Consider the following 14119-nt stretch of genomic DNA (forward strand, 5'->3'; position numbering starts at 1 on the left):
TATATATATATATACTGAGAAACATGCGGGAGCTTTTGAGCTTTATTTCTCTAACATTTCGGATTGCGCAGGAGCCTTCTCCATAACATAAGACATACACTGTATATCCGCGGGCCAATCCTTGCCTCGCTGAACACTACACCACCACCATGATCCCCCCAATGTCGGCTGCATCCCCCAGCTCCCGGCTCCGTCATCTTACATTCCATCACCGCTGTGTCTGCAGCTGTAGTTACCCACCTTATCAAATCGTCACGGTTCGGTTACTGGTCACTTCTGTGCAAGTGTGGGCACCTTTTAAGGCATCTATCGCTAGGTTTTCCAGTCCTTTATGTATTACTTCAGCTGCTTGAGACCATGGTAAGAGTCCACCATTGTCTTTGTGGGTAACTAGCGCATTTAATGTCTTCTGTCCATACCTCATACCCTGTTTCCCCACAAAAGATGGACCCAGTACGGGACACAGTAAAACATGCGATCCTATCTGACACTTTTACCACTTGTTACGCACCAATCTCTATCTTAGGGGAAGTAGCCATGTTTATTCCCCTTTTCTATAAGCATCTATTTATAACCGAAGCTTTCCTTGACATTTGAGACTGATATATTCGTCTTATATTCCACTGTGCACCTTTCCATTATGATATTGCCCCTTTTTATCTTCAGTTTGATCAGTACACATTCAGGGTAACAGACCGTCTTAAAACGCTTGGATAATGTGTCTGTTCTCCTTCAAGTACTTATCAATTCGTTTTCTAAATTGTCTTAAAAAAAATAATAAATTTCACAACCTTGCTCTATCGTATGGGATAAAAGTTAATGAGTTAAATCATAGCCAAGATAGGCAAATATATAGGCCACAAATTGCGGATAATAAGCAGAGAAATGCGAATAATGAGCCAGAAATTGCAAGTATATAGCCACGGATCCAAAGACAATCAACAATGATCGGCTGACATATAGCCAAGAACTGCGAATGCATAGCTATACTGTGAACATATAGCCTATATCAGTTGATACACAGCCAAAATCGGAAGAGATTTGGCCAGAAACGGCGAATATTAGCCAAAACGGTGGATGTATATCCAGATACGGCTATTAAATGTCCAAAAACGGCGGCTATATGGTCAAGAAAGGTGGATATGTAGCCAGTAATGGCAGACATATACTTAGAAACGGCAAATATACAGCCCAAAAACGCCCGACGCATTGCTATGATCGGCGGATATATAATCATGAACGGCTACAAAAGTAAAGCTTTCTAGTCATTGATCAACTGGATTAGTTTTTCTCTAATTTGGTCATCACGTCTTTGTGTGAGAGTATCTTCTTGCACGCTATGCATTTACCTCTCTTCGGTTCACCCGAGGGAACCAATGACATTAAGAAATGTCCATAAAGGTTTAGTTCGGATTAGTCCTGTTCTCTTTTAGATTTGATCAGTGTCGGGTTTAAAATGTAACGTAATCTACCTAACCTAAACTCACATCCTACCTAACCTAACCTAGCCTAGAAAAACGTTGCTGTGCGGATCGTCAGGTGATCCGTAATATTCAGTATGTTGAGGCCACGACTGTCCGAGCAGCGTCCATTCTTTTTAGTCGGCCTCGACTGGATGTCCATTACCGGATGATAAAAAAGAAGTTGGTTTTTGCACTGGGCGTGATCGAAGCGACTGGAAGCGATGGGAACGCGGCCACTGCTGGTACTCACTCTCTGCTGGGACGCATCCTCTGTGGAACGCACCCTCTGCTGGAACGCACTCACTGCAGGAACGCACTCTCGGTTATGACGCACCCACGGATGGATCGTACCCACTGCTAGATCGCACACACTGATGGGTCGTACACATTGCTGCATCACACCCACTGCTGGGACGCACCCACTTATGGATCGCACCTACTGTTGAAACGCACTCACTTCTGGATCGCACTCATTGTAGAACCTGTTCACTTGTACAAGTTCAAACAATCATGGTGGGCTTAAACCTAATCTTAAACTCAAATGATTAATTTTCTTTTTTTCATGTTACGGAAAGAATGTTATACGTGACATAGTTGTCAACACAAAAATTTGTTTTCTTCGTTGTATTATCAGTAATATACCCACGGAAAAATTCCTCAGCCCGTCACGTACAGATGAAATGTCCTTCTTAAGGGCATTCTCGAGTAAATTCTTCATCTTTGGAAATCAGAAGAACCAAATTCAGCTTCCAAGGCATGTGCACGAACCAAAGTTGATGTACGGTAATATCATCTCTTGAAGGATACCTATGGATATTTCATATGTTATATGAGGGATACAAACATATTTTTGGTCCTAGACGTATGCTTGGATTAAACTTGCCTTTAAAGCTTCAGGCAGACCTAAAGTATTTTCGCTTCTTTTAGGCTAAAAAAAAAAAAATGCGGTGTTATGAAAGCTTAACAAAGGCTGACGTTTCGATCCGGATGATTCGAGGAAACATTCTTATATGGAATACCGATGATAGCTGGTATTTACGCTTTGCAGATTTCGAACAGACCAAATATTAGATGCTATTGCTTATGGCATGTATATTTCATATCCGTATGCTTAAACGCAGACTAAATATGTTATCATCCGAAAGACAATATATGTAATATCGAAGTTTCGTCTAGATCAGAATTACAGTCTGGAAATGTTTTATAGATCAAAACTGTTTGATATTACGATTTCTGAGAAGGAATATCTAAGACTAGATGTTGTCAAAAAGTAGAAAACGCGTAGCACTCACCAAGCGAGAAAGAGAGAGGTTCAGCCAGTCCGAAGTGAGATTTCTCTTACCACTGAATAAACCAAAGTTAAGTTTAAAAACTTCAAGCTGATCAAACACACGTTACCTTACCTTCACCCAGACCATGATCTTTATCCACTTACATGTATTCGCACCAAGGTTCTGTTATGCAGCTTCATCCAGACCATGTGCAAGCTTTTTAACCTTCAGCTTGACCAAATTTGTTCTGTTAGCTTCAGCTCGACCGAACCTGTGTTCCTGAAGCCTAGGATCGACCGCGAGATGGTGTATTTTTTTTTTTTTTTAGTATATGTGAGAGAGAGAGAGAGAGAGAGAGAGAGAGAGAGAGAGAGAGAGAGAGAGAGAGAGAGAGAGAGAGGGGAAGAAATCGGTTATCTGCAATTTTATTGATGGTCCGACACCTCTAACCCGACTACGCCTTCAAGTAGATAGGTCCCAGCCGGCATAGTAAAGCGGGCTGAATATGCATTCCCGCCTGTGACGCTACAAAAAAAAAAAAAAAAAAAAACAAGTGAAACGAGAACACTGGAAAAACGAAATATATAAAATATGTATTTTAGATTCATACGGATTAGATGTAAAAGAAGTGGAGAGTATTGATAAAATGGCGAGAAAAGTGAGCAAGAATGAACATTCAATGTTGAATGAACGTTCAGTGGAGGCTATACAAGTGAGGATTGAGGTCAGCAGATAAGACCTCACTGATAACCTACCAGTATCTCCGTATAATCACAATAATCATTTAAGTCTTCTGAAACGTAATTTAGCATTCAAGAAGTATTTCCTTCCATTATATATTCCACCTGCAACAAACAAGAAGGTCAAAAGTACTCGCAAGAAACGTGGCAATTATATCCAAACAATTTGATAATGAATAACGCAAGACAGAGATACACCAGACACTTAATGGTAAAAAAAGTGGGAATTTGAAGGTGGCGTCCGAACATGGCGTCACGCACGAGTATGTTGCGTCTCGCTTGGTTTGCTGCCGCGGCCGGCGTGCTGGTGTTCCTGGTCTGCAAGGTCGGTCCTGCCTCAGGCAGTACTGCTGCTCTAATATCCTGTATGGTTGCTATGTTATTGGCATTGTCTTAGGCTACTTCTCGTTTGTTATCCTTCATGGCTGTTATGTTATCGGTGTTGCCTTGAGCTACAGTAGCTCATTTAACATGTCTGGTTGTTATGTTATCCGTTAAAACTGTTATTATACCCGCTGCATCTGTTGCAATCACCCGCTTCTGTTGTCTTACACGCAACAGCAGATGTATTGACCAGCTTCTGTTTTATCCACATCTGTATTTTGTTTTATCCACACTGCTGTATTTTGTTTTATCCACACTTGGCTGTATTCTGTTTTATCCACACTTTGTTGTATTCTGTTTTATCCACACTGTGCTGTATTCTGTTTTATCCACACTTTGCTGTATTCTGTTTTATCCACATTCTGTTGTATTCACCCGCTTGTTATCCTTACCTGCAGCTGCTGATGTATTTATCTTGTTCTGTTGACCTTCCCGCACCAGCTGTAATATTGCATAATGCAATAGTATTGCTGGCTATTGTTTTTTAACCGCTGTTGTAAGTAACCTTTACTGTTGTATCACAGGTTGATGATACATCAATCGCTAATGGTGTATAGCCCGTTAGATACGATGTATTATTTATTTCCCGCTACAGCCGTTATGTTACCCTCAGCGTATGCTATATTACTCGCAACCGTTGACATTACCCGCTTCACCTATTAATACCCGCTACTTTTGACCACAAATACTATATATCTTTTTTATATTTTCTGGGTCAGTTGTATCTCCCGTTATTATTGTATTACTTGCTACTGTTTTGTTACTCTGATGGAGATGTATTACTTCGTATTACTCTTCTTACCTAACTGTTATATTACTCTGATGGTGATGTATTACATTGTATTATTTTTCTTACCTAACTGTTATGTTATTCTCTGATGGTGATGTATTACATTGTATTATTTTTCTTAACTATTTCCCAGATCGAATTACGTAGTATCTTTGTTGTATTACCAAGTTTGGAGCTATAATGTCGGTATTGTATTGATGGATGTTGTTTTGACTTCGCGTCATTGTTGTCCTGCCCGCCACTCTCGCAGTGTTACCTGGCTTTTTTTGTTGTATTACTTCCAATATTTTTTCCCATTACCTGCTACTTTTATATGGTGTCACTGATGTTGAGTTTACTGTTGTTGTACTGTTTCTTAAGTTCAGCCACTATATGCAGTGTGGGCTGAACACTGACTGATGTCACCCCAGCGTCAATCAATATATTTGTTTGTGGGTCACAGTCTTGTCTGCAGTCTTCATACTTACTCCATAATTGCCTTTTATGGTGCCGACAGAATTAGATTATGGGCCACATGGATCCATAAATTTCAACTTGATTTTCGTTTTCAAATGCTATAACTTAGGCTATATAGGCTTTAGATTTGTTTGCCTACCTTGGAAGATCGAGGCTTAAGGGGTGACCTACTCATCTTTAAATTTTTAAACTAACGTTAACGTAGACAAGGAACAACTACAGGGCATCAAAAATTAAGCAAGAAACGTTTGAAATGACGACGAAGTGTTAATAGAAGAGTGGTGGATGAATGGAATAAAATGACTGCAGACATGGTGAACGCAGGCAGCATACAGAGATTCAAAATGTATGACAGAGTGTTCAAAAGATGGAGGAGGCCCCACGAATGTAAGTCTCCCTCGCTGTAAAGTATATATATATATATATATATATATATATATATATATATATATATATATATATATATGTGTGTGTGTGTGTGTGTGTGTGTGTGTGTAAGTAGATACACAGAACAGCATCAGTCTACAAGATAGCGGATTAAAGTACAAAGCTATTCTAATGCATGGTTGAGGAAATTCAACCCAAGTAAATGTAGTGAAGATGGGATGCAGGGAAAGGATTCAGTTTGATTATCATTTAGCAGGTAATAAGCTGGAGGAATCTGTTTTGGGAGACCTGGGAGTCGACAGCGTCCCTAAACTGTCGTCAGAGTCTCATATGAGGCGATTAGTAAAGTAGGCAAACTTTGCTGGCAACGCCTGGAATAGCATTCAAGTATATTGTTCAGGAGATATTCAGTAATTTGTTCACATCATACGTTAGGCCAAAATCGTAATATACTTCCTAATAGCAGGCAGGCAGTAAACGAGCATGAAGAACTAATGGAGAAAGTACAGAGGGGGGGTGTAACAAACAAGGTACAGAATTAAAAGAGCTGCGTTACAGGGAGAGGCTAGAGGCCTTCAGCTTGTACACAATGGGGGAAGAAAAAAAAAAAAGAAAAGTAAAGGGTGACCCGATCGCAACCTTTGATTTTTAAACCAGTTTGTTGACGTGAGCAGTGAAAAGTTTGACGAAAGACCCAGTGGTGGGACAAGCAGAGTATATCTACCCTCGGGACATTGATGTCACAGCGGTAATGATACGGTAGATGCTGAGCCTAAAACACTTGTACCTCAATGATTTGAAAAGTAGAATAAACAATGAAGCCTAGAACCTAAAAGTATAACAAACTAACGAGGAGAAAGGACGGTCAAGTATGGCATTTCTCCAGCCATTTTGAGAGTGCTTTGTCGACTGAGGACTGGTCACACTGCAGTGAGCCATGGTCAAGTGATGGAGAGGAGTCCTTACCCAGCGTGTAACACCTGCAGTTGACATATCGTCATGGAATGCGGGAGAAAAAAAGGGGAGTCTCAGGGTCAAGTATGAATTACGTGGTAACGCTGGACATAACTGCAGTATTGGAGAAATTCTTTACGAATAGGTTAAGTTTTGTACAAAATATTTATTGATAAATTGTTTAAAGTTTCTAGGTTTCTCTTAAAGGAAGCCATAATATATAATATGTAAATGGTTATAAGTTTTTTTAGATATTTTTTCATTAAACAGCGTTAAATAACCTTTAAGTTCCAACACTGTGTACATAAAGTACAAAATCAAATCGACCAAAAGCCGTAAAAATGAAGTAAGAAACGTAATAAAAAAAAATGAATTATTGAGGTGTGAAATAATCCAAGTGATGGAATAGTGTGGACAATATACAGCTGTTTTATAAGTTATTTGATATTAGTTAAAGTTCAAAGGAAGTGGCGTCGCGAGTGTTAAACTCCCCATACAGAACAAATAAATCATTACGCACAAATTTGCTTGAAATGCCGCTTGAAGTGTTCAAAGCGTTGCTGGAGGAAACAAAAGTGTTAATGGAACTGAAGAGGGCATTTGTTGTACCTGTGTTGAAGACAGGAGATCGGGATATTATGGTGAACTACAGATCAGTTACTTGGCTAAATGTAGTCTAAGAAAGGTATTCGGGAAGTAAATCGATGACTTCTTGCAAAGGAGGACACCCATCTAAGCAAGAGACAACACGGATTTAGGGGAAGGAGGACATGCGCAACAAACCGTGTAGACATCTCTGAGAAACTGAGCTCCAAGTTAGAAAAAAAAAGTATGGAAAGACGAATTGTATCAGGAATGCCAGAAAGCATTTGACACTGCCATAAAGGAGGTCAGTAGAGAAGTAGGATATTCAGGCAGGATTAAATGGGAAACCCCTCCAATGGATGGAGAGTTAGTGGCAGGAAACAAAGGCTACATCTCAATGGAGCCTTCTTAAGCTTCGTGTGTTAGGATGACCGTGGAGTGTCGTAGGGCTTGGATCTGGGACCTATGCCGTCTTTGATCTGTATCTATTTGTCAGAAGTCCTAACTTGGATCCGAATGTGTTTGCGGACGATGCCGAGGCCATGAGGGAAGTAGTGATGACTGCATCATTTTATACAAGGTACCAAGACAAACTCCAAAGATGATATGATACATAGTTGATGCAATTGAACGTTACTATACGGAAAGTGATGAGATTGGGAGACAGTGAAAGACGGACTCGATGCGTCTATTAGCTACCTGGAAAATATTAGCTAACACGAACATACTAGTTAGCTGGAAAACATTAACTAGCAGGAAAATATTAGCTAACACAAACATACTAGTTAGCTGGAAAACATTAGCTAGCAGGAAATAAGCAGCAGGAATCAGTGCGAGAGAGAATGTTGTGACGGAGACCAGGCTGTGCAGTGGAGTCAGCTGGAAGGGATGCCAACCCCGTGCCTCCAGCAGTGGAGTCAGCTGGAAGGGATGCCAGCCCCGTGCCTCCAGCGGTGGGGTCTGCTTGATGAAGGGATGGCGACCCCGTGCCTCCAGGGGTGAGGTCAGCTTAATGAAGGGATGGTGACTCCGTGCCTCCACCAACAGGGGCAGCTTGAGGGAGAAGAGGGTGACCCCGTGCCTCCAGCAGTGGGGTCGCCGTGATGGAGAAGAGGGCGACCCCGTACCTCCAATAGTGAGGTCAGCATGAAGATGAAGCGGGCGACCCCGTGCCTCCAGCAGTGGGGTCAGCTTGAGGGAGACTCCATGTCCTCAGCAGTAGGGTCAGCTTAAAGAAGAGGCCGACTCCGTGCCTCCAGTAGTGGGGTCAGCTTGAGGAAGAAGGCGACCCCGTGCCTCCAGTAGTGGGGTCAGCTTGAGGAAGAAGCGGGTGACCCCGTGCCTCCAGCAGTGGGGTCAGCTTGATGAAGAAGAGGGCGACTCCGTGCCTCCAGCAGTGGGGTCAGCTTGAGGAAGAAGAAGGTGACCCAGTGGCATGTTGCACAGCCTCGGAGGACAGGATCGCGCAGGTAATACACAACGCTACTTACAATCTCGCCCACCATCACCTCCTTAATTACTCTCCGGGCTGGAGCTGTGTGAGGTGTTAACCTTCATCTGATACGTCCACCTGGATCACTCCTCACAGTTTGCCTCCCTCTAACCTGGGAGGGATGATGCCGTAAATAGGACTGGAGTTATTTATGGCTGGAAGTTCCATTTCGGGCCAAATGTTAAGCCTCGGTTTGTGGTTGAGGTGGGGTGAGCAGGTGCCGGGCTCGGCCGTGTTGTGGAGGCGGGCCTGCATGAGAGTCATTAGGATCACAATGGCTGCGTCTTTCTTATATTACTGCGGCGGCACGGGCAACTGTAGCGGGTCGCTGTGATGAAAAGCACAATCATTCGTTGTTCAACATTGCTGATGGACTGGAGATGTGCACGGTGGACGTTTAGAATGCGCTGTAGCCAGGCGTGAAGTACACCCCGGTCACCACACCCAGCGGGAGACCCAGGTCTGCCTTTAAACCGTATGTGTACGATGACGTAGTTGTCCACCTCAGGCAGAGGTCGTCGTACTTATGGAGTGAAGTTGTCGTGCTTCAAGGTTAAACTTCTTACTGGCTCTTGACATGCTTCTCACTCTTGTAGAGTACACGAGTTATTCTGAGCCTCGGTTTCTAATGATGAATGAGGATTAAAACTCTTGGTGAACAGTGTTGCTCTCATGTCTGTTATGAGCAGCTTGTCTACGTCGTCAGGAGTCCTGGGTAGATCGATGTAGATAATTCTGGCTTTAGTGTTTCAGAGGAAGTGGACATCTTGGTTCAACATGGTCAGTTCAGCTCTGTTGTCTCGGTGGCGTGGACCTTCACCGTGATTTTAGTTGTTTGTGGGTTAGGTCTACCCAACGCAAGATCCTGCCACCTCGCATATTATCAACCCAGGCAGACATGGGAGTGCTCATCTCGGGATCAGGACCTTACCTTATCCGTGTATCAGAAGCAGCAGGGAGAGATGTACCAAAGGATTCCTAATACCGAGAGATGATGATGTACTGCCTCCTGAAGGACTCCCTTCATAGGGGCGCTTTCAAGCAATGCCTACAGTGTTTAGCCGACTGACAGAGCAGGGACTCTTACCGCGGAAAGAGAGGCCACAGCAGCAATCGGCTGGCTGCCGTAGTCCACCACAGCCTAGTCAGCGGACGAGCGGTTACACAACTCCGACGAACACATCGGTAGCAGACGAAGGTGTTGTAACTTGCCCCTGGCCAGGCAGTACGGAGGAAGAACAGATCACATAAGACTTAATGGTCTACGAGAAAGTTATGTACTGGAGGACAGTATAGCGTCCTGAATTCCTACTCCATGTAGATACAAGAGAAAAAAGCTGTAGGATTTACTGTGACTACAAGGAACAACATCCTGTATGCTAACGCAAGACGTTATTACATTATAAACCTTTTTTCTCTCAGAGATCCTTCCATTCTTGCATTCAGCTTTAACTGAGTTTGGTTCACTTTTCCCTGTAGCTATTTCTTAACTTTTTTGTTTATGGTAACTGACAGGGTACGGGCAGGAACATGCCCTAATCATGATCACCTTGGACGGAGGGAAAAAAAGACAACGAGAAAAAGAATAACATCAATTACAGTTCCTTAGGTGCTTGTGGACCCGACATCTAGAGGTGGAAAGGTTATAGGAAGAGGGAAAGACGAAAGATGGAAGAGAAACCCACAGCTTACCAGTTCGAGGGAAGGAGGGTGTTTTTCTGGAATATTCTTTACTATCAAACATCTTAAGCTCTCGTATACTGCCAGTATTTTCAGCATCATCACTATCTTCCAGTTGTCTGCACATTTATATTAAACGTTCCTCTGCACATCCTTTCTAACGAGTTTCTTGCTTGACTTCTTCTTCTGACCTCTGATTACTCACTCTGTCACTGGGTCGTCACGAAGACCTGTTTATCGTTAATGTTGTCAAACTGATCAGAATGTAGGAAGTCTTTGATCAGGTCACCCTTTACTCTTCTCTCGCACACTGTGTGGGTTTGTGTGGAGGCAGTTTCAACATTCATCCTTGTGAGACACTGTACGAAACATATATATATGCATTCACTTGTTCGTGCATATGCTGATGTTTTCAAAATGTGCTTTGCTTTCCAGTCAACTATTCAGATATGGTTTATGGTAACTCGGATTTCAGTACCGTTTTGTATCCGATTAGTGTTGGTATCCGCCTCGATCTCTCTGGGTGTCGCAGTCAGAAGCATTCCAAAATATTAATAGAATTTACATCATCGGGAAACACATTCAGGTTTGACTCGTTGTATAAAGATAAGGAGGAGCTGCGACCTTAGAACTTGACCCAGTGGCACACCACTCGTTTCTTCTGCCCAGTCTGGATATGTAACCCGTTTTCCCTTCCAGTTCCGGAATTTTTAATCTAGTGAAGATGCCTTCTTTCACATGACAGTTAAATTCTTATTTTTTTTCCCCCTCTCTGGTCGCATGTAAGACGAATCAAGAGTCATCTTGACACAATCCACCCAATTTTTTTTTCTTTCCCAAGGCTGAGGCTGACCTTGTCATACAAATGCAGCAGATTTGTAATATGTAATTTCTGTACCTTGAACTAGTGCAGCCTCACATCCTGCTACCTTCTGCTTCCAGGGTATATTTATTTCTCAAAGATATTTTCTTACAACGGAAAAAATAACCTTGCTAGAGATGCTGGTCAATAGTTTAGGGCATTTTCTCTGTCATTTTTCTTGTGGGTAGGTAAGATTTTTGCTACCCTTACCCCCCCCCCCCCCCCTTGTTATTGATTCGTCATCTAGTGATTTTATGAATACTATCCCAAGTGCTCGTCACGGGTCTGTGCATCGCGTCATGGGTCTAACTCCTTCATTATCCCGCTTTTATTGTCCATTAGTCTTGTACCTGTCTTGTATTGCTGCACGGGGCATATAAATCACTCTAGAACTTATCCTTCGTCTACTTCTACGCATCTTTGTGTGTGTGTGTGTGTGTGTGTGTGTGTGTGTGTGTGTTACCTATTTCAACACTATAGGAAAGGCACTCTAAACTCGGGGGTTCCTGTCTCTTGAAGTTTCTTTACTGTCATGCGAATTTACAAACTTCTGAACACATTACATGCATTCTGTTTCCACTCAGGTTGTCCCATTCATTCACAGTATCATTGCCATGAAATTGTTTTTTTTTCACGCCTTTTCTCAGTCGTCATTTATTGTGGATACATATCTACACTTTTGGATCAATGTAAAATCCTGTATGTTGTAATCATATCTCCCATCTTCCTCCTCCCCTTTAATATGGGGGAACTCTATGGCTGGTATGTCCCTCCCTTACCTCGACTCCACTTCAGGTACAATCCTTGTTGCCCTCCGTTGGACCTCCTCTACCAGATCTGTATCTCCTCAAGTCAGGTGACCAAGATAGGGATGCATACCCTAAGATGGGTTTCATATACATACCATAGTTTTCCCTTAAACATCTGTCATCCTCCAAGTCCCTCTCGAACCACGATTTCAGCACGATGCCAGTCATGATCTGGTTTTATTTTACTGAGCCAACACTGTATCACTGTATTTTGGTAAGCCTGAACTTGCCATATACGTATCTGACCAAAGCTGGAGTTTTTGCAATGCTGAAACATCCCTTTCATTTTAGCATCATCTGCAAAATTAATGTATAATTCAAGGCCTGGCAAATCCATATCACTGATTAGGAACAGTAGCAGCACTAACGCACAATCCTGCAAGACGCCACTCGTTCCTTAAATCCATTATTTTACGGTGAGAGAAAAGGAGACATCTATTCATCCAATCCTCGAGTTGCCATCGTTCACATTACAACTGTGGGAGGCGGGAATCACGTATATGTCCATCTGCTTATTGGTTATCTTTCCCAGTGGCTTTCAGACATACACTCGTTAGTTAAGCCGATTTGTGGTTCAGAGCAACTTTCATATTTCTTTCTTTAATCCTGCAAATGAATATGAAGGAATTCGAACAGTGACAGACGTCCTTTCGAGGCTGTTTCAGATAATGGAGGGTATCAGAAACTCACACGTTCGTGTGGTCAGAGAAAAAAGCCTTCAAACAGTTCATCTGACTAAGGAGGTGCAAATACTGTTAGTCATGGAGTTGAAGCAAAATATCTATCAGGTTTATTCTTCAACGTATTCACAGAACAGCTTTCAACCACGCTAATCGGTGAATCATTCCATGTAGTGACAAACCTGTTGAATAAAAAAGTGCTTTGCCTCATTCGAGGTATAACGTTTGTCCACGAGTTTGCATCCGATAATACGAGTGAGATCAAACGAATCAAGCAGCTTGTTAGCTCGAGATTATCAGAACCTTTGAAAGTTTGGAATGCCTCTGTTAGATCACCTCGTGATCTTCTCTTTTCTAAGCTAAGTGGATTCAAATCGTTTAGTCGGCTTTCGCAAGATTTGTTTCTCAGTCCAGGGATTATCTTGGTAACGCGACGCTTTGTTCTCTCCTTTCTTTTTCAAGTAGGATTACGAAAACTGAACTCAATTTTCAAGATGGAGCCGCCCCAGTGAAGTGTAAGAAGGAAAGGTGATTTTCCAAGACTTAAATTCGAAAGCATTTACTATGAAGCCAAGAATTTGGTTCGCTTTCTCTTCTGTTGTGATCTGCGTACTTGGCTTTAGGTCTCCAGACATTATTACGCCAACGTCTTTTTCCTCGTCTTTTGTAGCTAAGCAGAATTCATACTATAGCTTACCTTCTCATTTTTACTACTGATAATTAAACCTTGGCACATATCGACATCAAAATTCATTTGTCATCCATGAGCCTAGTTTATCAGTTTGTCTATAATTTGAAGCTGCCGACATTCATTTGTAGATTTAATTCCCGGCTTGGTATCACATGTAAATTTCGATGTCTGATATTGCAGCCCATTATCAGAATCGTTAATATGTGAGAAAGATAACCATTCCCAGCACTGATCTCTTCAACACACCACTTGTTACGTCTAACCATACTATGGCTTTACCATTAATCATTACTCTAAGCCCAGCCAATCAATTCCCAAACCAACGAAGTACAACCCCAATTTATATTTTGCTTGTGACCTTGTGATGCGAAACTTTATCTATCCTTCTTTTTAAATCTATACAGATGACATCAGCTGCTCTACTTTGATCATACATGTTGTATATAACATTAAAGAAATCAAGCAAATTATCAGACATGACCGATTTCGTCGAAAACCATGCTGAGAATCGTTTATTAAGTGGTGGTCCTCTAAATGGTTTACAATTTTGTCCCGAACGATGGCTTTCACAAGCTTCCCATTACAGACGTAAAGCTAAATGGAAGATAATCTTCGGCCAGTGACATTTACCTTTTTTTGAATATCGGTGTTTTATTGGTAAACTTCCGTTCCTCTGGAACTTTCTCCGAGGCAAGTGACTTATTGAAAAAAGCAGTCAAGGGTTTAACTGTCTCATTTTTTGCCTCTCATTGTCCTTGGATGAAACATATCAGGGTCTGCCGCTTTGTTTACTTTAATTCCGTTTGCTGCTGTTAGTACATCTTCAACTTTTGTCATATGACAAAGGATTCAGGAAATAAGTTATCTTTAATCGT

General features: G+C 42.0%; 1 protein-coding gene across 1 annotated transcript in view; it reads left to right on the forward strand.

Moving 5' to 3' along the window:
- The first annotated feature begins 3695 nt into the window (after window positions 1-3695).
- The window catches only part of LOC139749919 (uncharacterized), a 72953-nt gene continuing 62529 nt past the window's right edge, over window positions 3696-14119 (forward strand). Inside the window, exon 1 of the mRNA XM_071664335.1 lies at window positions 3696-3799. Within this exon, the coding sequence (XP_071520436.1) occupies window positions 3722-3799 (78 nt within the window). The 5' untranslated portion in view covers window positions 3696-3721. The remainder of the gene's footprint in view (window positions 3800-14119) is intronic.

This window comes from Panulirus ornatus, chromosome 1, assembly GCF_036320965.1.
Source record: "Panulirus ornatus isolate Po-2019 chromosome 1, ASM3632096v1, whole genome shotgun sequence".
Lineage (NCBI taxonomy): Eukaryota > Metazoa > Arthropoda > Malacostraca > Decapoda > Palinuridae > Panulirus > Panulirus ornatus.